Below are 24701 nucleotides of genomic sequence, written 5' to 3' on the forward strand. Positions count from 1 at the left end.
CAGGTTCCCACTCGTCAGCTGCAAGTTCTGCTTTTTCTTCCAAACAATGCGGAGCTCTTTCTCAGAATGTATTTCCTTGTTACTTTGTGCATTAATCCCTCACTCATCTTTGGATTGTGTTTCGTTACTAAGAAATCCACAATGTCTGACTAATGTCGAGAGAATATTGATATTTCCAATGGAACAAAAGGCTTTGAATCAATCAGTTTAATAAAATGCTGCGGAGGGAATTCCAATTTCCTCATCAAGCGGCTGAATGATTCGCTGAATGTTCAGTTGTTGTTTCCAGGGATGAAAGATGATGTCACTGGTCTCGGAATCCAGAGGCCCAGGCTCATCTCTGGGGGCAAGTGTTCAAATCCCACCGTGGCAGCTCGTGGAATTTAAATTCAATCATTTCATGATTCTTGAATTGAAAACTGGTCTCTGTAATGACGGCCATGAAACTATCGTCGATTGTACTAAAAAAAAAATCTGGTTCACCAATGCACTTAAGAGGAAACAGTCTGCCGTCCTGACCTGGTCTGGTTTACATGTGACTCCATGCACATGGGGATATGGTTGACTCTTATCTGCCCTCGGAAAATACTGAGCAAGCCATCCAATTCGAGGGAGATTAGGGAAGGGCAGGATGTTCTGGCCGTGCAGTTGACGCCCACAGCCCACAGAAGAAGAATAAATAACAAAAAAATGCAATGCGTGGTATACAAAGACGAAAGGATTGACAGTTTGGATCTTTATTCTCTTGTAATAACAAGGCTGAGGGGTGGCCTAACGCTTGTATTTCAAATAGTGAAAACAATATTTCATGGGATGTGAGCGTCGCTCGCAAGGCCAGTCTTTGTTACACATCCCAAATTGTACTTGAACTCCGTGGATTTCTCAGCGGGCAGTTAGGAATCAAACTCATATGTAGGTCCGGCCAGGGAAGACATCAGTGAACCACCACTGAGATTAGCGTTTAATTAAAGGTTTTAATAATTGAGTTTAATTTCCAGCAGCAGCCATGGTGGGAAATGAACCCCAGTCCCCCGGATATTTCCACTGCTCCACTAACTCCCCTTAGAGAGAGATCGAAATATTAAGTCGAATGGACTCTAAATCGGATCCCCAAGTTATTGTTAACAATTAAATCGCAACGGAGATCTTAGAAGAAAACTCTATGCAATCTGCCCTCAGAACTTGGGTTGGAGGATCACATCAGTGATTCCAGGCAGACCTTCTGCAAAATCCCCGCACCAAGGAAGAAACAGTTGATGAAACAACGACCAAGGTGGGATTCGAACCTTAACGTGCAAAAATCAATTGATTTATATTCCATCACCTTAACCTCTCGGCCAGCTCGGCACAAATTAAAACCCCTTATATACTTTTTGCATTCATGAACTGTTGAAATAAATGATCCTCTTTGGTACAGGCCCTGAATATTCGGCCTGATGTGTAAAGGTGGAAATGTAGTTTCTGCCATTAACATAAATGCCCATCACATCAGATCAGGGACTGTTGTAAACCGACTGATGTGAATCACTTCAACACTTCAACCTGATATCAAACATGTTTCTACACAGTGTGAAAATCCAGCGCTGAAAGACCGGAACTTACAAGCATTTGGTTGCAAAAGGAAACCCCTCCCAGCTCACTGCAAGCACCGGAACGCATTAAAATGTGGTAAATTGTAATGAAACACTGGGGTTCCCAGCTCTGCTTGTCCTTTCAGTCAAGATTGTAGCCGAGTGCCTACCTGAATCCACACGGAGTGAGTTGCCTTATTTGGCACATAGGGATAAATTCAGAGTCTCATGGCACGGAGAAACGTTCTTTAATCTTGACATTCATTTTCATCACGCGTGTTTTTAGTGATGCATTTTCTGCAATGTGTTCCCGGGTGTTCAAACCTGGTCCTCATTTCCGGAACTGCCACCACCTCGAGGGCAAACAAAATTACTGCATTAAGATGGGCTCGTCCGGGAATTGAACCCGGGAACTCTCGCACATTAATAAAATAAAATTCGCAAGGCAAGAATCATGCCACTAGACCAACGAGCCACCAGTACTACAAAGTGCAGTCAAAGGATCCTTTCCTTGTCACCCATAGTGTATCAAACAAAAGCGAATTACTGTTCCTGCTGGAAATCTTTTGGAATGTTTTAGAAACCCCGGGGACGACTCCAACCAGTGGAGAGTTTCCCTCCTCATTTCCATGAACTTTCAGTTTTGCTGGGATTCCTTGATGCCCGCAATAGGTCAAATGCTTCCCTGAACATAAGTCAACACTTGAACCTCATGGCTTGAGTTCAGCTGTTTCTCCATGTTTGGACCAAGGCTGCAAAGAGGTCAGAATGTGATTTAAAAGATGCCATACATGGGTTGGTTGTGTGGTCAGAAAATTGGCAGATGGAATTCAATCCCAGAAAGTTTGGGGTAATGCATTTGGGGAGGGCAGACAAAGAAAGGGAACACTCAATAAATGGGAAGATATTGAGACAGGTTGCGGAAGGGAGACACTTTGGAGTGCATGTTCACATTTCCCTGAAGGTGGCAAGACAGGGGGACAAGGTGGTAACGGAATGTTTTCCTTTATTGAACGAAATATTGAATACAAAAACAGGGATATAATGCTGGAAATCTATAAAACGCTGGTTAGGCCATTGTTGGAATTTTGTGCACTGTTCAGGTCATCACGTTACAGGAAGGACACAAATGCTCTGGAGGGTGTACAGAGAATATTTAAAAGAATGCTACAAGGGCTTGAAAATTGCAGCTGTGAGGAAGGTTGGATATTCTAGGGTTGTTTTCCTTAGGACAGAGGAGATTGAGGGGTGACCTAATTGAGGTGCAAAAAGATTATGAGCGACCTAGGGCTGGGATTCAGAACCAGTTGGGTTTCTCTGGCAGAGAAACACCAGAGACACAAAGGGCCGAATGGGCTTTCTCTGTGGTGTAACTATTCTAAGATTTCATGTGTATAAGTGCCGGATTCATTCTGTATCGCTCTGTCCCTGGTAAAGGATTTGAGTGTCTGACTCCTGATGTATTTGTCAGCCTCTGGGGATCTGTCATTCATTCTGCATTGCTCTCTCTGGAAAACTATGTGAGTGCGGGATTCATTATGTATTGGTCAGTCTCTGGGGATGTGTGTGAGTGTATGATTCACTCTGCATTGCTCTGTCTCTGGTGCACTATGTGAGTGTGGGATTCATTATGTGTTCGTCAGTCTCTGGGGATGTGTGTGAGTGTAGGATTCACTCTGCATTGCTCTGCCTCTGGTACACTATGTGAGTGTGGGATTCATTATGTGTTTGTCAGTCTCTGGGGATGTTTGTGCGTGTGGGATTCACTCTGCATTGCTCTGCCTCTGGTACACTATGTGAGTGTGGGATTCATTATGTATTGGTCAGTCTCTGGGGATGTGTGTGCGTGTATGATTCACTCTGCATCGCTCTGTCTCTGGTGCACTATGTGAGTGTGGGATTCATTATGTATCTGTGAGTCTCTGAGGTACTTTGAAAATCAGTATTCATTCTACCAAGAATATACTTCATTGGGCCATTTGGACACATTGGTACATTATTGCTAACCATCTTCAACCCAGTTTACTTTAAGTAATATTACCTTTTTTTTTCCATGAAACCTATTCCCTCTCCTATGCTTATCTTGCTTTCCCTGAAATACAGCTGTGCTAATCGTCTTGACTGCTCAATATGACAGCCAGTTCCAAATTCTACCGACTCAGTGGGAAAACAAGGTAGTATCGAATTCTCTTTGAATTGATTGTTGACACCTCTATGTCCACCCTATCACATCCCATCACTAATTCCTCATATTGAGCTGTTTCTGCAACACACACAGTTAATGTCATTGTATCAAAATCCTGGAACTCCCTCCCTCACAGCACTGTGGGTCTACCTACACCACAGGGACTGCAGCGGTCCAGGAAGGCAGCTCACCACCACCTTCTCAAGGTCACTTAGGAATGGACAATAAATGCTGGCCGAGCCAGCGAATCTCATATCCATTGAATTAATAAAAAAAAGTTCCGCTCTGTTGCACTTCTCAGCTGTGGCCAGTAGATGTCAGCACACTCAGGGAGCGACAGAACAGACAAGAAGCGTTCACATTTTATTGGACGGCGAAGGGTTATTTGGTTCAATGCAGATCTGTCAATGGCACTCTGTACCTGTGATATTGTAAAGTAAGTATGGGAATCATATGTTTCTTTCATCACTTGGTTCTGTTTGTGTGCATGAGATTCATTCTGTATCTGTCAGTGGGATTAATTTTACATCTGTCAATCTTTGTTATTATAAATCATTGTGAGATTCAATTGCAGTTTTCCCAATCATCGGTATTGTATGTGAAAGTAGAATTTACAGTGTGTGTGTTAGTGTGTGGTCTTCCATTTGTATCCATCAGCATCTGTTACTCTATGTGATGCTTGGAATCTTTCTAAATCTCTCAGTGGTACAATTGGTGTGTTATATTTCTTTAGTATCACTCAGATTCAGCTATTGTGAGTGAGTGCAGTGACCAGCCTGTATCTTTCAGCATCTGGCACTGAAAATGTGCTTGAGAATTATTCTCTGCTTCTATGTGAGCGTGGGATTCATTATATAACCTTCAGTCTCTGGGACTAATTATAAGTTTGGATTCATTCCACATACATTTCCAGCAGAACAACAAGCCACTGATATGGTAGGTTTAAAGCAAACAATGTGTGTAAGCTTTGGCTGAGTATTAAATCTCTGGAGGAAACACTACGTTTATTCTGATTTCGTCAATTATTTGCCTGTTGGAAAAAAGTATATTTTAGGACTCAAGTACAGGTGGAGTGGAAGATACAGATTCCATCAATTTAACCGCTATAAATAATAATTGTGAATAGTTTGAGAGACTTTAGACAGGCTCTAGCTCTGATTGGTCAGTCCATTCTCAATCCTAATCTTCAACCAATCGGAAAGCCAAGTAACAGGAATTGGAAGTGCCGATTGGCTTATATTTTCAAATTCGAAAAGCCCGCCAATTTGAGGGGGGAAAAAAGATAATAGCCGAACGGCTTAATTTCAAGGCAACAATTTTAATCTCACGCTTTAGGAGCTGTAATATTGCATTCTGCGTCACAGAATCCTGGCGCTATTTTAGGAGCAGATTAAATGTGTCAATCTCTTATCTGTAACCGGCGGTAACAAAGCAGCGATTTAAAACAGAGCCAATCTCAGCTCACTGGAAACGCAATAACATAGGTTACCAACCGACTCCTTCATACAGGTTTCATCGGAACAGAGAGAAACGGCTGATTTCTGATCCTGTCCCCGGAAAGCGGCCGGCAATGTTACAATCGGAAGAGCGGAGCGCTCCAGCAGCCACACGCTAAGCATAGCTGCTCTTTCTCATGAGCCTGTGAACACGGCCCGCAGGGAGCTGCAGTCCAGCCCGGGAGGAGCGAGACTTGGCTTTTGCTTTGTCCTGGGCTCCACCGCCGGTCTTTCTACAATCTTACACACACTGACACCACGAATGAAGAATTCCTCTCGCACACACCCTTTCCCTATCTTCTGGGGAATGTAGACGGCCACTTCTGAAAGCCCGGTCATTAGCTTGTGTGATACACAGCGCGAAATGATCTGATCAGGGTAGCCATTAACCTGCAGGATGCCTTTGATGAACCCGGTTACAGCATCAAGCTTGAACGGTGAACAAATGGCTCGGGCCCGAATCACAAAGTTGCTGATAAGACCAATCTTACAAAGCGTGGAACTGTAAGAATCCCAACGCGTATTTTAACTAATTTAGAGAATTTTGGTCTGACCACGGATAAGGCTGAAAATAAATCACGAATGCGATGGCCGGGAATCGAACCCGGGTAAAACTGCTTGGAAGGCAGCTATGCTCACCACTATACCACCATCGCCCGTTTTTTCAAATTACAATCAGCATTTATAGTACCGCGAAACACACTATATCTTTGGCATCTTGTGTCTGATTGATAAACTGATTTGAAATAATTCTCACCATGTTTATGTTGTTTCACACGCATTTAAAATGACCCCAAAGAAGTTACCTCTTTGCACGTCTCACGTGCAGCCAGCAGAGGGCACCAGTCCACAATAAATTCTCTCCGGCTGTTACTGTGGACACATCGAGACAGGAAAATGTCTGTTGCTGCCCGGGGAACGGGCCGTGAAACAGACAAAGATAGTGACCAACTACAACGGCTCCATGTAGATATCCACAAAGTTCCGAACAATAAAAAAATGCAACTTATCCTGGAAGGGATGATGAAGTTCTCTCTGAAATAACTACACCAACACTGCCCTTAAAATAATTGATTTGCTGTCACTAATTCAATACCAACCGTTTAAATTTCAGCCGGTATTCATTTCCAGTTCTTAGACAGACACTTTCACTGACCGGTTCAATCTTTGCAAAACATTTCGAATTCCCTCTCAATAAACTAAATTACAATTCTCTGCCCGTGATCCGATTTTATCTTGTTCTTAGTCCCATTAATTTGTTATACCTGCAGACTAACTGGTTTAGAGGCTGATGTGTTTGTGACCTTCGTTCTCCTTCTCTGCCTGATCCTCACACCTCTTGACTGCCTTGTAGATTACAAATCTCTCCAACTCAACCTTGGCCAAACCCCGCGTCACAACTCAAACCCAAACATATTATATTCTCCAATTCAGCTGGAAGAGGGGTTAGTAAAAGTCTCAATGCTTCTGGGAGGGGAGTTGTGTGTTAATGGAATAGAAGATGTCCTAGAAATGGAAGCAGACTGTTTGTCTGTTTGTAGAAGCGACTGGAATGAGGCGGGGATATTGCTGACAGGTCTGGATTTAAAAGATCCCGGTTTCTAACTATAGATAAACAAGATGTTCCATTGAGTAAGATTTGTTTCGAGCGCCCTGTTCACTAATGGTGCCCAGAATTCGAAAACAAATCAGTTCGAACAGGCAGGAGGCGGAGCTAGATGATCACAGACTCTGTTCTTTCTGTCACTCAGTCTCCTCCCCTCCCGTTCTCAGTCAGGTCGGGGCGGGCTATTTAAAAGAGGAACGTGAAGCAGCTCGTCTCTCATAGTCTGCAGCGATCGGAGTGAAGAATCGTCATGTCTGGCAGAGGGAAAGGAGGCAAAGGACTGGGGAAAGGCGGAGCAAAGCGGTACCGCAAAGTGCTTCGTGATAATATCCAGGGCATCACCAAACCAGCAATCCGCCGCCTGGCTCGCCGTGGCGGTGTCAAGCGGCTCTCGAGTTTGATCTATGAGGAGACTCACGGGGCGCTGAAGGTTTTCCTGGAGAATGTGATCAGGGATGCGGTCACCTACACTGAACACGCCAAGCGCAAGACGGTCACTACCATGGATATGGTGTACGCTCTGAAACGCCAGGGCCGCACTCTCTATGGTTTCGGCGGCTGAACAACTCGACCCTTTCTACCGAACAAACAACAAAGGCTCTTTTCAGAGCCACCCAAAACGTCACATTAAGAGCACTGACCTGGGAACGGGAGCGAGAAATCTCAAACTGTAACTGAATGAAAAGCAACTTTAGCATCATTTCATTCTCTTTCTGTCACTAGTTCATTTATTAAGGATGTTGATGTTTTAAGTGGGAGTGGAGCGGTGTATTACCTCCCCAGACCCCACTCTCCCACTCCAATATAGTGGAAGAACGACTCACTCCATTTTCTCTTCAATATCTATTAAACCGTCAAATGAATAAAACCCATACAGTTCATGATGTTTATGTGGGAGACCCGGAACTGTCGGTAGTCATGGTGATTTCGCCCATCAGTAGGAGCTTTCTACCCGCCTGTTATAAACAGATCAGGTAAAGATTCCGAATTGAAACCGGGTTGAAAGGCATGTAGAGCCAAAATGAGACTTTTCTCAGGTTTTATACTGGTGTCTTTTGCAGCGAAGCTGTTATTTTTTAATGAAAATGCTGGAAAATTTCACCAGGTCTGGCAGCACCTTTGCGGAGAGAGGGAATTATCTCTTCGAGTGGGCATGACGCTTCTTCAGTGCCAGAATGAAATGAGTTCAGACAGTGAGCAGCCCTTTCTCAGACTCTGTGAGAGGCTCTGAAAAGAGCCTTTGGGTTATTAGATTAAAGAATGGCCGATTCACTTGGTCTTCGAGGCCGCAGCGGCGCTGGTTATCTTGGGCAGCAGCACGGCCTGGATATTAGGCAGCACCCCGCCCTGAGCGATGGTCACCCCTCCCAACAGCCTGTTGAGCTCCTCGTCGTTGCGGACGGCCAGCTGCAGGTGTCTGGGGATGATGCGGGTCTTCTTGTTGTCCCGGGCCGCGTTAGCGACCAGCTCGAGGATTTCAGCCGTCAGATACTCGAGCACAGCAGCCACATAGACGGGGGCTCCGGCACCCACACGCACAGCATAGTTGCTGTTTCTCAGGAGCCTGTGAACACGGCCCACCGGGAGCTGCAGTCCAGCCCGGGAGGAGCGAGACTTGGCTTTTGCTTTGTCCTGGGCTCTACCGCCGATCTTTCTACAATCTTACACACACTTACACCACGAATGAAGAATTCCCCTCGCACTCACGCTTTCCCTATCTTCTGGGGAATGTAGTCGGCCACTTCTGAAAGCCCGGTCATGAGCTTGTGTGATACACAGCGCGAAATGATCTGATCAGGGTAGCCATTACCCTGCAGGATGCCTTTGATGAGCCCGATTTCAGCATCAAGCTTGCACGGTGAGCAAATGGCTCCGGCCCGATTCACAAAGTTGCTGATAAGACCAATCTTACAGAGCGTGGAACTGTAAGAATCCCAACGCGTATTTTAACTAATGTAGAGAATTGTGGTCTGACCACGGATAAGGCTGAAAATAAATCACTACTGCGATGGCCGGTAATCGACCCGGTCAACTGCTTGGAAGGCAGCTATGCTCACCACTATACCACCATCGCACACTTCTTCAAATTACAGTCACCATTTATAGTACCGCGAAACACACTATATACTTGGCATCTTGTGTCTGATTGATAAACTGTTTTGCAATAATTCTCACCATGTTTATGTTGTTTCACACACATTTAAAATGTCCCCAAAGAAGTTACCTCTTTGCACGTCTCACGTGCAGCCAGCAGAGGGCACCAGTCCACAATAAATTCTCTCCGGCTGTTTCTGTGGACACATCGAGACAGGAAAAGGTCTGTTGCTGCCCGGGGAACGGGCCGTGAAACAGACAAAGATAGTGACCAACTACAACGGCTCCATGTAGATATCCACAAAGTTCCGAACAATAAAAAAAATGCAACTTATCCTGGAAGGGATGATGAAGTTCTCTCTGAAATAACTACACCAACACCTCCCTTAAAATAATTGATTTGCTGTCACTAATTCAATACCAACCGTTTAAATTTCAGCCGGTATTCATTTCCAGTTCTTAGACAGACACTTTCACTGACCGGTTCAATCTTTGCAAAACATTTCGAATTCCCTCTCAATAAACTAAATTACAGGCCCGTGATCCGATTTTATCTTGTTCTTAGTCCCATTAATTTGTGATACCTGCAGACTAACTGGTTTAGAGGCTGATGTGTTTGTGACCTTCGTTCTCCTTCTCTGCCTGATCCTCATACCTCCTGACTGCCTTGTAGATTACAAATCTCTCCAACTCAACCTTGGCCAAACCCCGCGTCACAACTCAAACCCAAACACGTTATATTCTCCAATTCAGCTGGAAGAGGTGTTAGCAAAAGTCTCAATGCTTCTGGGAGGGGAGTTGTGTGTTAATGGAATAGAAGATGTCCTAGAAATGGAAGCAGACTGTTTGTCTGTTTGTAGAAGCGACTGGAATGAGGCGGGGATATTGCTGACAGGTCTGGATTTAAAAGATCCCGGTTTCTAACTATAGTTAATCAAGATGTTCCATTGAGTAAGATTTGTTTCGAGCGCCCTGTTCACTAATGGTGCCCAGAATTCGAAAACAAATCAGTTCGAACAGGCAGGAGGCGGAGCTAGATGATCACAGACTCTGTTCTTTCTGTCACTCAGTCTCCTCCCCTCCCGTTCTCAGTCAGGTCGGGGCGGGCTATTTAAAAGAGGAACGTGAAGCAGCTCGTCTCTCATAGTCTGCAGCGATCGGAGTGAAGAATCATCATGTCTGGCAGAGGGAAAGGAGGCAAAGGACTGGGGAAAGGCGGAGCAAAGCGGTACCGCAAAGTGCTTCGTGATAATATCCAGGGCATCACCAAACCAGCAATCCGCCGCCTGGCTCGCCGTGGCGGTGTCAAGCGGCTCTCGAGTTTGATCTATGAGGAGACTCGCGGGGCGCTGAAGGTTTTCCTGGAGAATGTGATCAGGGATGCGGTCACCTACACTGAACACGCCAAGCGCAAGACGGTCACTACCATGGATGTGCTGTACGCTCTGAAACGCCAGGGTCGCATTCTCTATGGTTTCGGCGGCTGAACAACTCGACCCTTTCTACCAAACACACAACAAAGGCTCTTTTCAGAGCCACCCAAAACGTCACATTAAGAGCACTGACCTGGGAACGGGAGCGAGAAATCTCAAACTGTAACTGAATGAAAAGCAACTTTAGCATCATTTCGTTCTCTTTCTGTCACTAGTTCATTTATTAATGTTGTTGATGTTTTAAGTGGGGATTGGAGCGGTGTATTACCTCCCCAGACCCCACTCTCCCACTCCAATATATTGGAAGAACGACTCACTCCATTTTCTCTTCAATATCTATTAAACCGTGACATGAATAAAACCCGTACAGTTCATGATGTTTATGTGGGAGACCCGGAACTGTCGGTAGTCACGGGGATTTCGCCCATCAATAGGAGCTTTCTACCCGCCTGTTATAAACAGATCAGGTAAAGATTCCGAATTGAAACCGGGTTGAAAGGCATGTAGAGCCTAAATGAGACTTTTCTCAGGTTTTATACTAATGTCTTTTGCAGCGAAACTAGAATTTTTAATGAAAATGGTGGAAAATTTCATCAGGTCTGGCAGCACCTGTGTGGAGAGAGGGAATTATCTCTTCGAATGGGCATGACGCTTCTTCAGAGCCAGAATGAAATGAGTTCAGACAGTGAGCAGCCCTTTCACAGAATCTGTGCGTGGCTCTGAAAAGAGCCTTTGGGTTATTAGATTAAAGAATGGCCGCTTCACTTGGTCTTCGAGCCCGCAGCGGCGCTGGTTTTCTTGGGCAGCAGCACGGCCTGGATATTAGGCAGCACCCCGCCCTGAGCGATGGTCACCCCTTCCAGCAGCTTGTTGAGCTCCTCGTCGTTGCGGACGGCCAGCTGCAGGTGTCTGGGGATGATGCGAGTCTTCTTGTTGTCCCGGGCCGCGTTACCGGCCAGCTCGAGGATTTCAGCCGTCAGATACTCGAGTACAGCAGCCAGATAGACCGGGGCTGCGGCACCCAGACGCACAGCATAGTCGCCCTTTCTCAGGAGCCTGTGAACACGGCCCACCGGGAACTGCAGTCCAGCGCGAAAGGAGCGATACTTGGCTTTGGCTTTGTCCTGGGCTCTACCGCCGGTCTTTCTACAATCTTACACACACTTACACCACGAATGAAGAATTCCTCCCGCACTCACCCTTCCCCAAACTTCTGGGGAATGCAGTCGGCCGACTTCTGAATGGTCAAGGTGTTCGGAATCTCATTGGGTGGCTTTTGTAACAAATCAGAGAGCAGCTTATTTCACCAACCAAAAAACATCAAAAAGAAAAAAAACAAAATACCGCGGATGCTGGAAATCTAGCCAAATTAAAAAATACCTGGATAAACTCAGCAGCTCTGACAGCATCTGCGGAGGGGAATACAGAGCGATCTGATGAAGAGTCATACGGACTCGAAGCGTCAACTGTATTCCCCTCCGCAGATGCTGTCAGACCTGCTGAGTTTTTCCAAGAACAAAAAGAAAATGGACCGTAGATTGAGCCAACCTGGCAGAGCTGAAACGGGTTTACAAATTGAACATTAGCGCCAATGTATTTGAGTGTGGCTGAAAAAAGAGACATGTCAAAGCTTTTCCTTCTGCAATCAAACAGGACACTCGCAAGAAAACCAATGTAAGGGGAAGACAACAATTTATACTGATAGAGAATATACTTCAGGGTGGAAAGTGACGGTCTTAGGCCCGGTCATGAGCTTGTGTGATACACAGCGCGAAATGATCTGATCAGGGTAGCCATTACCCTGTAGGATGCCTTTGATGAGCCCGATTTCAGCATCAAGCTTGCACGGTGAACAAATGGCTCGGACCCGATTCACAAAGTTGCCGATAAGACTAATCTTACAGAGCGTGGGACTGTAAGAACCCCAACGCGTATTTTAACCAGTGTAGAGAATTGTGGTCTGACCACGGATAAGGCTGAAAATAAATCACTCCTGCGATGGCCAGGAATCGACCCGGGTCAACTGCTTGGAAGGCAGCTATGCTCACCACTATACCACCATCGCACACTTCTTCAAATTACAGTCACCATTTATAGTACCGCAAAACACACTATATCTTTGGCATCTTGTGTCTGATTGATAAACTGTTTTGCAATAATTCTCACCATGTTTATGTTGTTTTACACACATTTAAAATGTCCCCAAAGAAGTTGCCTCTTTGCACGTCTCACGTGCAGCCAGCAGATGGCACCAGTCCACAATAAATTCTCTCCTGCTGTTTCTGTGGACACATCGAGACAGGAAAAGGTCTGTTGCTGCCCGGGGAACGGGCCGTGAAACAGACAAAGATAGTGACCAACTACAACGGCTCCATGTAGATATCCACAAAGTTCCGAACAATAAAAAAATGCAACTTATCCTGGAAGGGATGATGAAGTTCTCTCTGAAATAACTACACCAACACCTCCCTTAAAATAATTGATTTGCTGTCACTAATTCAATACCATTGCTGACTGGTCTGGATTTAAAAGATCCGGGTTTCAAACGATAGATAAACAAGATGTTCCATTAATGGTGCCCAGAATTCGAAAACAAATCAGTTCGAACAGGCAGGAGGCGGAGCTACATGATCACAGACTCTGTTCTGTCTGTCACTCAGTCTCCTCCCCGCCCCGCCTCTCACTCTCTGTCTCGTTCTCAGTCAGGTCCGGGCGGGCTATTTAAAAGAGGAACTTGAAGCAGCTCGTCTCTCATATTCTGCAGTGATCTGAGTGAAGGTTCATCATGTCTGGCAGAGGGAAAGGAGGCAAAGGACTGGGGAAAGGCGGAGCAAAGCGGCACCGCAAAGTGCTTCGTGATAATATCCAGGGCATCACCAAACCAGCAATCCGCCGCCTGGCTCGCCGAGGCGGTGTCAAGCGGCTCTCGGGTTTGATCTATGAGGAGACTCGCGGGGCGCTGAAGGTTTTCCTGGAGAATGTGATCAGGGATGCGGTCACCTACACTGAACACGCCAAGCGCAAGACGGTCACTACCATGGACGTGGTGTACGCTCTGAAACGCCAGGGCCGCATTCTCTATGGTTTCGGCGGCTGAACAACTCGAACCTTTCTACCAAACACACAACAAAGGCTCTTTTAAGAGCCACCCAAAACGTCACATTAAGAGCACTGACCTGGGAACGGGAGCGAGAAATCTCAAACTGTAACTGAATGAAAAGCAGCTTTAGCATCATTTCATTCTCTTTCTGTCACTAGTTCATTAATTAAGGATGTTGATGTTTTAAGTGGGGAGTGCAGAGGTGTATTATCTCCCCAGACCCCACTCTCCCACTCCAATATAGTGGAAGAACGACTCACCCCATTTTCGCTTCAATATCTATTAAACCGTGACATGAATAAAACCCATACAGTTCATGGTGTTTATGTGGGAGACCCGGAACTGTCGGTAGTCATGGTGATTTCGCCCATCAGTAGGAGCTTTCTACCCGCCTGTTATAAACAGATCAGGTAAAGATTCCGAATTGAAACCGGGTTGAAAGGCATGTAGAGCCTAAATGAGACTTTTCTCAGGTTTTATACTGGTGTCGTTTGCAGCGAAGCTAGTGTTTTTAATGAAAATGCTGGAAAATTTCATCAGTTCTGGCAGCATCTGTGTGGAGAGAGGGAATTATCTCTTCTAATGGGCATGACGCTTCTTCAGAGCCAGAATGAAATGAGTTCACACAGTGAGCAGTCCTTTCACAGACTCTGTGAGAGGCTCTGAAAAGAGCCTTTGGGTTATTAGATTAAAGAATGGCCTCTTCACTTGGTCTTCGAGCCCGCAGCGGCGCTGGGTTTCTTGGGCAGCAGCACGGCCTGGTTATTAGGCAGCACCCCGCCCTGAGCGATGGTCACCCCTCCCAGCAGCTTGTTGAGCTCCTCATCGTTGCGGACGGCCAGCTGCAGGTGTCTGGGGACGATGCGAGTCTTCTTGTTGTCCCGGGCCGCGTTACCGGCCAGCTCGAGGATTTCAGCCGTCAGATACTCGAGCAAAGCAGCCAGATAGACGGGGGCTCCGGCACCCACACGCACAGCATAGTCGCCCTTTCTCAGGAGCCTGTGAACACGGCCCACCGGGAACTGCAGTCCAGCCCGGGAGGAGCGAGACTTGTCCTTGGATCGAGCTTTACCGCCGGTCTTTCCTCTTCCAGACATTTCACAATTTCACAAACGCTTTCACAGGACTGAAATCAATTGTTGGGCAGCAAGTGTCTAAGTGTCTGTATCATTGGGACGGGAATTGTTGCAGCGCCTGTTACTATGAACAGAAAGTGTCGGAGTGACATTATTTTCAGTTTGCAGTCATCTTGTAGTTGCAGAAATAAATTGATTTCAGCATGATGGGAGGATTGCTGATTCGGTTCTTATTTGTCATCAAAGAAAACTGAGTTCGATTACAGTGAATGCATAACTCAGCGTCTTCAGTAATATTTCAAACAGCAAGTTCCCGATGTATAGAAATACCCACCTTTCTCCCTTTTGTCTAATATATTTGGTGAATAGAAATCTATCAAAGTGAGATTTAAAATTGAAGTGCTGTTTCCGGAAGGGAGCTCTGAAATTCTCATCCCCGTTTGTCGATAGAGATGGTTTCGAATTTCACCTCCGGAAAGCTCTGAATGTTTTTCTGCCCCCAGTGCCGCCAGCTCCTACCCCCCACCCAACCTCTCCCATCCTCTAACTCCTACCCCCCACCTCTCGCACACACCAATCTCCACCTCCACCCCGCCTCACCTCCCGCTCCAGTACCTGGATTGCCAATCATTGGAAACAGTTCCTCACTCTGACACGATCGCCTCAACATCTCCGAACCTTCGGTGGAATTTCTTGTTAAACAGGGAAGAAGGAATTCCTTTCGAAGTGGTTTGGATGAAGGGGATGTTCTGTGTTTTTATTTCAGGAATTTACCAGCGATTGAGCGAAGGTCAAGGAGCAAAGATGTAGAGAGGACAAAAAAAATGCAGCGACATTTTGAGGAGAGGTGCGGACAATAGGAACTGACTTCATGATCCAAAATCAATCTGAGATCCCGAGGCCAAGGTTCTGGGAATCAGTGGATCATTCAAAAATCCAAGAGACATAAATGCAGCACCGTTTTTATGGACAAGGCATTATCCGGCTGGAAGGAATGGTAGCCTGGTCCGAATGGATCAGGCGTCTGACTTCAATGTACATTATGATGTAATCAGAAGATAGCAGTTTCGTGTCCTGTCCCGTTGCTTCATACAGAAATCTGGTGGAACGTCCAGTAAACCGGGTTCCCACTCGTCAGCTGCAAGTTCTGCTTTTTCTTCCAAACAATGCGGAGCTCTTTCTCAGAATGTATTTCCTTGTTACCTGGTGCATTCATCCCTCACACATCTTTGGATTTTGTTCCGTTACTAAGAAATCCACAATATCTGACTAGTGTCGAGAAAATAATGATATTTCCAATTGAACAAAAGGTTTTGCATTAATCAGTTTAATAAAATGCTGCGGAGGGAATTCCAATTTCCTCATCAAGCGGCTGAATGATTCGCTGAATGTTCAGTTGTTGTTTCCAGGGATGAAAGATGATGTCACTGGTCTCGTAATCCAGAGGCCCAGGCTCATCTCTGGGGGCAAGTGTTCAAATCCCACCGTGGCAGCTCGTGGAATTGAAATTCAATTATTTCATGATTCTTGAATTGAAAGCTGGTCTCTGTAATGACGGCCATGAAACTATCGTCGATTGTTGTAAAAAACCATCTGGTTCACCAATGCACTTAAGAGGAAACAGTCTGCCGTCCTGACCTGGTCTGGCTTACATGTGACTCCATGCACATGGGGATATGGTTGACTCTTATCTGCCCTCGGAAATTACTGAGCAAGCTATCCAGTTCGAGGGAGATTAGGGAAGGGCAGGAAGTTCTGGCCGTGCAATTGACGCCCGCAGCCCACAGAGGAAGAATAAATAACAAAAAAATGCAATGCGTGGTATACAAGGACGAAAGGATTGACAGTTTGGATCTTTATTCTCTTGTAATAACAAGGCTGAGGGGTGGCCTAACGCTTGTATTTCAAAAAGTGAAAACAATATTTCATGGGATGTGAGCGTCGCTCGCAAGGCCAGTCTTTGTTACACATCCCAAATTGTACTTGAACTCCGTGGATTTCTCAGCGGGCAGTTAGGAATCAAACTCATATGTAGGTCCGGCCAGGGAAGACATCAATGAACCATCACTGAGATTAGCGTTTAATTGCAGGTTTTAATAATTGAGTTTAATTTCCACCAGGAGCCATGATGGGAAATGAACCCAAATCCACGGAATATTTCTGCTCCACTAACTCCCCTTAGAGAGAGATCGAAATATTAAGTCGAATGGACTCTAAATCGAATCCCCAAGTTATTGTTAACAATAAAATCGCAACGGAGATCTTAGAAGAAAACTCTATGCAATCTGGCCTCAGAACTTGGGTTGGAGGATCAGATCAGTGATTCCAGGCAGACCTTCTGCAAAATCACCCCTCCAAGGAAGAAACAGTTGATGAAACAACGACCCAGGTGGGATTCGAACCTTAACGTGCAAAAAACAATGGATTTTTATTCCATCACCTTAACCTCTCGGCCAGCTCGGCACAAATTAAACCACCTTCTATACTTTTTGCATTCATGAACTGTTGAAATAAATGATCCTCTTTGGTACAGGCCCTGAATATTCGGCCAGATGTGTAAAGGTGGAAATGTAGTTTCTGCCATTAACATAAATGCCAATCACATCAGATCAGGGACTGTTGTAAACCGACTGATGTGAATCACTTCAACCTGATATCAAACATCTACACAGTGTGAAAATCCAGCGCTGAAAGACCGGAACTTACAAGCATTTGGTTGCAAAAGAAACCCCTCCCAGCTCACTGCAAGCATCAGAACACAGTTAAAATGTGGTAAATTGAAATGAAACTTTGGGGTTCCCAGCTCTGCTTGCCCTTTCAGTCAAGATTGTAACTGAGTGCAATCAGCCTCCTACCTGAATCCACATGGAGGGAGTTGCCTTATTTGACGCATAGGGATAAATTCAGAGTCTCATGGCACGGAGAAACGTTCTTTAAACTTGACATTCATTTTCATCACGCGTGTTGAAGTGATGCATTCCCTGCAATGACTTCCCGGGTGTTCAAACCTGGTCCTGATTTCCGGAACTGCCACCACCTCGAGCGCGAAAAAAATTACTGCATTAAGGTGCCCGATGGGCTCGTCCGGGAATTGAACCCGGGACCTCTCGCACATTAATAAAATGAAAATCCCAAGGCGTGAATCATGGCCGGAGATCAACAAGCCACCTGTGCTACAAAGTGCAGTCAAGGGATCGTTTCATTGTCACCCATAGTGTATGAAACAAAAGCGAATTACTGTTACTGCTGGAATTCTTTTGGAATGTATTAGAAACCCCGGGGACGACTCCAAACAGTGCAGAGTTTCCCGCCTTATTTCCATGAACTTTCAGTTTTGCTGGGGTTCCTTGATGCCCGCACTAGGTCAAATGCTTCCCTGAACATAAGTCAACACTTGAACCTCACGGCTTGTGTTCAGCTGTTTCTCCATGTTTGGACCAAGGCTGCAAAGAGGTCAGAATGTGATTTGAAAGATGCCATACATGGTTTGGTTGAGTGGTCAGAAAATTGGCAAATGGAATTCAATCCCAGAAAGTTTGGGGTAATGCATTTGGGGAGGGCAGACAAAGAAAGGGTACACTCAATAAACGGGAGAATATTGAGACAGGTTGCGGAAGGGAGACACTTTGGAGTGCATGTTCACATTTCCCTGAAGGTGGCAAGACAGGGGGACAAGGTGGTAACGGAACATTTTCCTTTATTGAACGAAATATTGAATACAAAAACAGGGATATAATGCTGGAAAACTCTAAAACGCTGGTTAGGCCACAGCTGGAATTTTGTGCACAGTTCTGGTCATCACATTACAGGAAGGACACAAATGCTCTGGAGGGAGTGCAGAGAATATTTAAAAGAATGCTACGAGGGCTTGAAAATTGCAGCTGTGAGGAAAGATTGGATATTCTAGGGTTGTTTTCTTAGAACAGTGCAGGTTGAGGGGGTGACCTAATTGAGGTGCAAAAAGATTATGAGGGACCTAGATATGGTAAACAATAAAGACTTGTCTTCCCTAGCTCAGGGGTCAATTACCTGGGGGGCATAGATTTGAGGTGATTGGCAGAAGGATTAGAGGGGACACGAGGAATATCTTTTTCACGCACAGGGTGGCGGGTGTCTGGAATTCACTGCCTAAATCGGTGGTTGAGGCTGAAACGACCAACTCATTGGAAAAGCACTTGAATCTGCGCCTGAAGCGCTGTCACCTGCAAAGCTACGGACCAGGTACAGGAAAGTCCGATTAAAATCAGCGGCTCGCTCTTTTTTTTGGTGGCACAGACATGACAGGCTGAATGGCCTCTTTCTGCATCGTAATGTTTCCATAGTGTCATGGCTTCTGTGGTGTTGCCGAGAGGGTAAGGCGATGGACTGTTGGTGAACTGTGTTTTACACGCTCTCGTTCGAATCCTGTCCTTATCGATGTTTCCATTGATGCTTGGCTGTGTTCGGTGTCGCTGCCGGTAATTGTGTTAATGATATTTATGATTTTACTATGAAGCTTTCCGAATGGTCTAATTGTTATTTTGATCACGTCTCAATCACAGCGATTCTCGGTAATGTAGATTTAACCCTCGTTCAATTGTTGGTCTCATTAATAATACCCCATAAATTAATGACTGCGCTTTGTTCTCAGACGCGTTTATATTCGGCCCCTTTCCCTGGCTTTGGAGGGAGAGATAATAGAGCGCAAATGCGTCAGTTTCCAGTTCTGGTCAAGTTTGGCCTCAATAATCGATCAGTTCATTTCCTATCAGCCCCGGTTGTGCAGGAACCTTCAGTCACAACGCTGGCAAATTTACACCAAAAATGTTCACTTTTGATTCCCACGAATATCTACAATATACCGTCCGTTTTTAGAGAGGTGAAAATGAGACTTTCTGCCGGCTGGTTAGAGGGTTTCAAAAAGGACTGAAATTAACCGAAATGGATCCCGGATTCTAAAAGCGAATCTGGAACTTGGTATAAAATGTGAAATAGTCCCATCTCGGACCGATATTGGCAAAATTTTTTCGTCAGATAGAGTTAAATATTAATGGGATTTTCTATATGAAATCTATTTATTGTTTTATAAATATATCGGCGGTTTTTTCCATATCGAATAAAAAGAAAAGTTTGGATTCTGTAAATTTGGCGCCGTTATTTTCGGCTTGTTTTAGATACAGATAAAGCCAGGACGAAAATCAGAAACGGACAGATACAGACAAACTGTAGACAAGGGAAAGAGAGAGCGAGATTAAGTGCATCCAACATTCCCATACTAAATGCCTATTTCCAATTAGTACGGTATTGTGTCCTTTATTCGTTGCATAACATTTTGGCGGGCTTTCAGCATTTGAAATAAAAAAGGTTGGAATCTGATAATTTGGCGCCGTTATTTTCCGCCCTCACTCCGTGGAGTCTCCGGATTGGTGAGTTCAGTAGATATCAGGTTGGTGATATGAACAACATTATGAGACGCAGCACAAAGTGACCAATCAGCAATGCCCGCAGCACCATTCATCCCGAAGATATAAGAGAAGCGAATGTTAGAGGATTTCCTCATTCTCTGTGAAAGTGTTTGTGAGATTGTGGAAATGTCTGGAAGAGGAAAGACCGGCGGTAAAGCTCAGTCCAAGGCCAAGTCTCGCTCCTCCCGGGCTGGACTGCGGTTCCCGGTGGGCCGTGTTCACAGGCACCTGAGAAAGGGCAACTATGCTGAGCGTGTGGGTGCCGGAGCCCCGGTCTATCTGGCTGCTGTGCTCGAGTATCTGACGGCTGAAATCCTCGAGCTGGCCGGTAACGCGGCCCGGGACAACAAGAAGACACTCATCATCCCCAGACACCTGCAGCTGGCCGTCCGCAACGACGAGGAGCTCAACAAGCTGCTGGGAGGGGTGACCATCGCTCAGGGCGGGGTGCTGCCTAATATCCAGGCCGTGCTGCTGCCCATGAAAACCAGCGCTGAGCGCTCCCAGAGGAAGTGAAGCGGCCACAATGTGATCTAATAACCCAAAGGCTCTTTCCAGAGCCACTCACGGGAAAGGGCTGCTCACTGTCAGGAGGGTCAGAGATGGAGTTATTGTAACGGTGGATTTATCTGTTTCTGATTTGTTATCTTGTGTTTTCAGTTCCCGCTCTGGATAGCGCTGTTTCTCTGCTCACACATCTCCCGCTTTTGTTAGTGAACTATTTATGGACAGGATATCAGAAACAATCATTCTGTAAATCCATCAATGTCAAAAATACCGAATCTATTCGATGCAATTACGAGAGCGACATGAGGAAATTCACAAGCGGGTTTCACAGCGAGTGTTGCGCCCGGACAGGATCTGATTCAATTGCATCTGCCCGCACGCAGTCTGTGAAAAGGGCTGTCTCCGATCTCAATTGCTCATATAGGCAGCATTTTCTTTACTTCCCATGGGGGTGGGACGGTTTAAATTCTATGCCGATTACTTACGGGATTCGAGTCTGAGCGGCCGAATTAATTTCTGTTCTAAACGCCGGTCACAGCTCTTTCATTATTTGATTTAGTGGCTCTTAAAAGAGCCGTTGTTGTGTTTGGTGCTTAAGCCGGGTTTGAGGCGCGTTCCCCGCGGATGCGGCGGGCCAGCTGGATGTCTTCGGGCATGATGGTAACTCGCTTGGCGTGGATGGCGCACAGTTTGGCTTCCTCAAAGAGCCCCACCAGGTAAGCCTCGCTGGCCTCCTGCAGGGCCATGACGGCCGAGCCCTGGGCGAGCAAGACGCTAAAGTCCTGAGCGATCTCTCGCACCAGGCGCTGGAAAGCCAATTTGCGAATTAGCAGCTCGGACCTCTGGTAGCGGCGGATCTCCCTCAGAGCCACAGTGCCGGGTTCGTAGCGATGAGGCTTCTTCACTCCGCCCGTGGCTCGAGCGCTCTTCCGGGCCGCTTTGGTAGCCAGCTGTTTGCGGGGAGCTTTCCCTCCAGTCGATTTGCGCGGTGTTTGCTTGGTCCTGACCATTTTCTGAACCGATTACAGTCTGGCCTACAATCCGCATTTTTAAACTGTGTGAGGAACCGCCCCGAACAGTAATTGGCTGGAGCCCAAATTGAGAGTTCCAATCAAACACACGCACATCTCACCTCGCGTTCCGAGGTCTCTGCTCTCTCTGTGAGACGGTGGGTGGCTCTTAAAAGAGCCTTTGTTGTGTGTTTGGTAGAAAGGGTAAAGTTGTTCAGCCGCCGAATCCATAGAGAGTGCGGCCCTGGCGTTTCAGAGCGTACACCACATCCATGGCAGTGACCGTTTGGCGCTTGGCGTGTTCAGTGTAGGTGACCGCATCCCTGCAATTTCGATGTAAACTCGTTTCTTTGCTGCTTTGATCGCGCCCTCTCAGTCGAGCGCTGACTTCTTCTCTGTGTTTCCAGTAAAATCATGAAATAAGCGAAAAAATTGCCTTAAATTCTCTCTTCAGGGCTAAGCAGGGGAGCAGCGCGATCCTATGACAGGGAAATCTTGTGATTTTACACAAGAATGACTCGGAAATCTGGCGCTGAGGCCGGACACACAAACACAGTGACATTAGTCTAACCCGCCCGCCCCTTTAACACACTCTCGCTGATACAATGTTCACATCTACACACTGACAAGACAAACTGTGTCTCAGAATTACAGCTCCCAGGACAGGATTTCCTCTTCTCTCGGCCTGAGCTGTGGATTCTCGGGAATTCATTGTAGGTTCCCAGCTCAGTAACTGTTAAACCCTCTGAGACCGGAGCTGCTCACAGTGTCTGTTCCCCAGGTTCAGGGGACTGCAGCCAATCACAGCTATGCCTGGGTTAAACTGTAACTGGTTTAAATTATTATCTTGTTCACAAGCAGAATTATTTTTGATCATTTAAAGATACAGATTGTGTGCACTCAGCCACGAAACAACAGTATCCCGCCTTCATGTGGAGTTCAAGAGAGAGGGGGTGGAGGGATTGACAGAGACAGAGTGAGTGAGGGCGGTGAGACTCAGGTAATGCAACAGTTGCAAAAATCCGAGTAAACTCTGGTTTTACCCAGAAAGATTCTCATGAAGAGGCAGAAGCTGCATTCTCAGATCTTAATGATATTGTAACAGAGACATATTATTAATCCCACACGCAGGAACAGTTCTGCATTTTGACAGAAAAGAGGCAGTATAAACATGATAGTCCAGTTCTAAAAATTGTGCAAGGTCAGAGGGACTGAGGGTCTTTAGATCATTGAAGGAGACAGGAGATTTTGAGGGTGTAGTTTGGAAAGCAGATGGGATCTTTGCTTTAATCAACAGAGGTACTGAGCATAAAAACAGGAACATTATGTTTAACCTTTCTAAAGCTCTGGTTGGACTGCAACTACAATATTGCATCCATTTCTGGTCACCACACTTTTGGAAGGATGTGAGAGTCTTTGAGAGGGTGCAAAGAAGGTTTACTAGAATAGTTCCAGGCATGAGGGATTACAGTTGCAAGGTTTGTTTGTGGAATCTGGAGCAGCTCTCCTTGAAGCAACCGAGATTGAGGGTTGGTCTGAGTGAGGTGTACAAGATTATTACAGGTTTAGATCAGGTAGACAAAGGAAACCTGTTCCCATTCTTCCCTGGCCACGGGGGAGGTGCCAGATGACTGGAGAACAGCTAATGTGGTTCCTCTATTTAAGAAGGGTTGTAGAAATAAGCCAGGGAACTGCAGGCCAGTATGTCTCACGTCATGGTTAGGGAAACTATTGGAGAAAATTCTGAAGGAGAAAATCTATCTCCACTTGGAGAGGAAAGTTTTGATCAGGGATATTCAGCATGGCTTTGTCAGAGGGAGGTCATGCCTAACAAATTTGTTTGAATTTTTGAGGAGGTGACCAGGTGTGTAGATGAGGGAAGTGCAGTTGATATAGTTTTTATGGATTTCAGCAAAGCCTTTGACAAGGTACCACATGGGAGACTTATAAAGAAGGCAAATACACATGGGACACAGGGTTATTTGATAAGGTGGATTCAAAATTGGCTTCGTTGTAGGAGACAGGGTGATGACAGAAGGCTGCATTAGTGATTGCAAGTCAGTGTCCAGTAGCATACCACAGGGATCTGTGCTGGGTCCCCTATTATTCATCATTTATGTAAACAACATAGATGACTATGTGGGCGGTAGGATTAGTAACCATCCTCTGTTAATTACTTTCCCAACTAAGAGAAATATTTGCTGCCACTCACAAACTTATCTGATTTATCATTTCAGTTTGCAGGCATTAACATTGGAATCTCGCTTCCTGTAAACACTTCAATCGGCAACAAACATCTCAAATTGCATTTGTTCACACAAGAACACGAGCTGCAATTGCTGCAAACACACACCAGTGGAGACCAACCCATTTCTCACAAAGAGCGGGCACAGTCTGAATGTTCTTCTCTCGTTCACTATCACTCCATCATTACCTGAATATGAAATTCTGGGATGGACAATAGAGTGAAGTTGATATTTATTAGGCGCTTCCTCCCGCGTTACAGTTTATGCTAAAATGGCAGACAGAATTCCCAGAATGCTCTGGGTGATTTCAAACGGCCATTCTCGATCAGAATGGCCGCACTGCGCAAGCGCACCAAATCGTAAAGGAAATCCTGTCTAGCCGCGCATGCGCAAGGAGCTTGATCGAGCGCAGCCTCAGTAACACCGAGTCTCAGCGGTTCTCAGAGCCCGAATGAAAGCCGCCGGGCCCGTCGGACGTGCGGCGGGGGACCCGGGGGACGGCATTAGATCCCCTGGTCTTTCTGATATATATTGTTGACCGACTGCTTGGTGTATGGGACACCATTTCAAAATTTGCGGATGACATGAAACTTGGAGGTATTGTGAACTGTGAGGAGGAGAGTGTTAAACTTCAAAAGGACATAAGCATATTGGTGAAATGGGCCGATAAGTTCGACCTCAGAATGACCCGGGGCCGGCCCTGGGGAGCATGCGCACTCTCAATGCCGGGGAAGTCAGTGCATTTGATAGAGCCGTTTCTGGGATGCAGGGAATTGTGGGAACTGCAGTCACCATGGGCAGATGTTAGTAAGTGTTTTATTGCAGGTTGATTGTCAGTAACTTGAAATGTGAACGTTTCTTTCTGCACATTTGCTGTCTGATGTGCTGTGTATTTCCAGCATTTTCTCTCTTTATTTCAGATTGCCACTATCC

General features: G+C 45.9%; 1 protein-coding gene, 1 long non-coding RNA gene and 1 other non-coding gene across 4 annotated transcripts in view; 1 reads left to right on the plus strand and 2 right to left on the minus strand.

Annotated features, from left to right (window-relative positions):
• LOC144670316 (uncharacterized) overlaps nucleotides 1–24701 on the plus strand; it is a 79860-nt gene that overhangs the window by 36903 nt on the left and 18256 nt on the right. The gene's annotated exons all lie outside the window — the stretch shown is intronic.
• On the minus strand, nucleotides 5836–5908 carry trnag-ucc (transfer RNA glycine (anticodon UCC)). Its single transcript has one exon. It is a non-coding gene; the product is annotated as a tRNA-Gly (tRNA).
• On the minus strand, nucleotides 21106–21522 carry LOC144670240 (histone H3, embryonic-like). The gene has a single exon (XM_078532725.1). The coding sequence runs from the start codon at nucleotides 21520–21522 to the stop codon at nucleotides 21106–21108; it is 417 nt and encodes a 138-aa protein (XP_078388851.1).

The sequence above is a fragment of the Cetorhinus maximus genome, chromosome 31, assembly GCF_964194155.1.
Source record: "Cetorhinus maximus chromosome 31, sCetMax3.hap1.1, whole genome shotgun sequence".
Classification (NCBI taxonomy): domain Eukaryota; kingdom Metazoa; phylum Chordata; class Chondrichthyes; order Lamniformes; family Cetorhinidae; genus Cetorhinus; species Cetorhinus maximus.

Excerpts from the sequence above, each read along its gene's own strand:
- LOC144670240 (XM_078532725.1), bottom strand. The coding sequence starts at position 21,522 with ATGGTCAGGACCAAGCAAACACCGCGCAAATCGACTGGAGGGAAAGCT.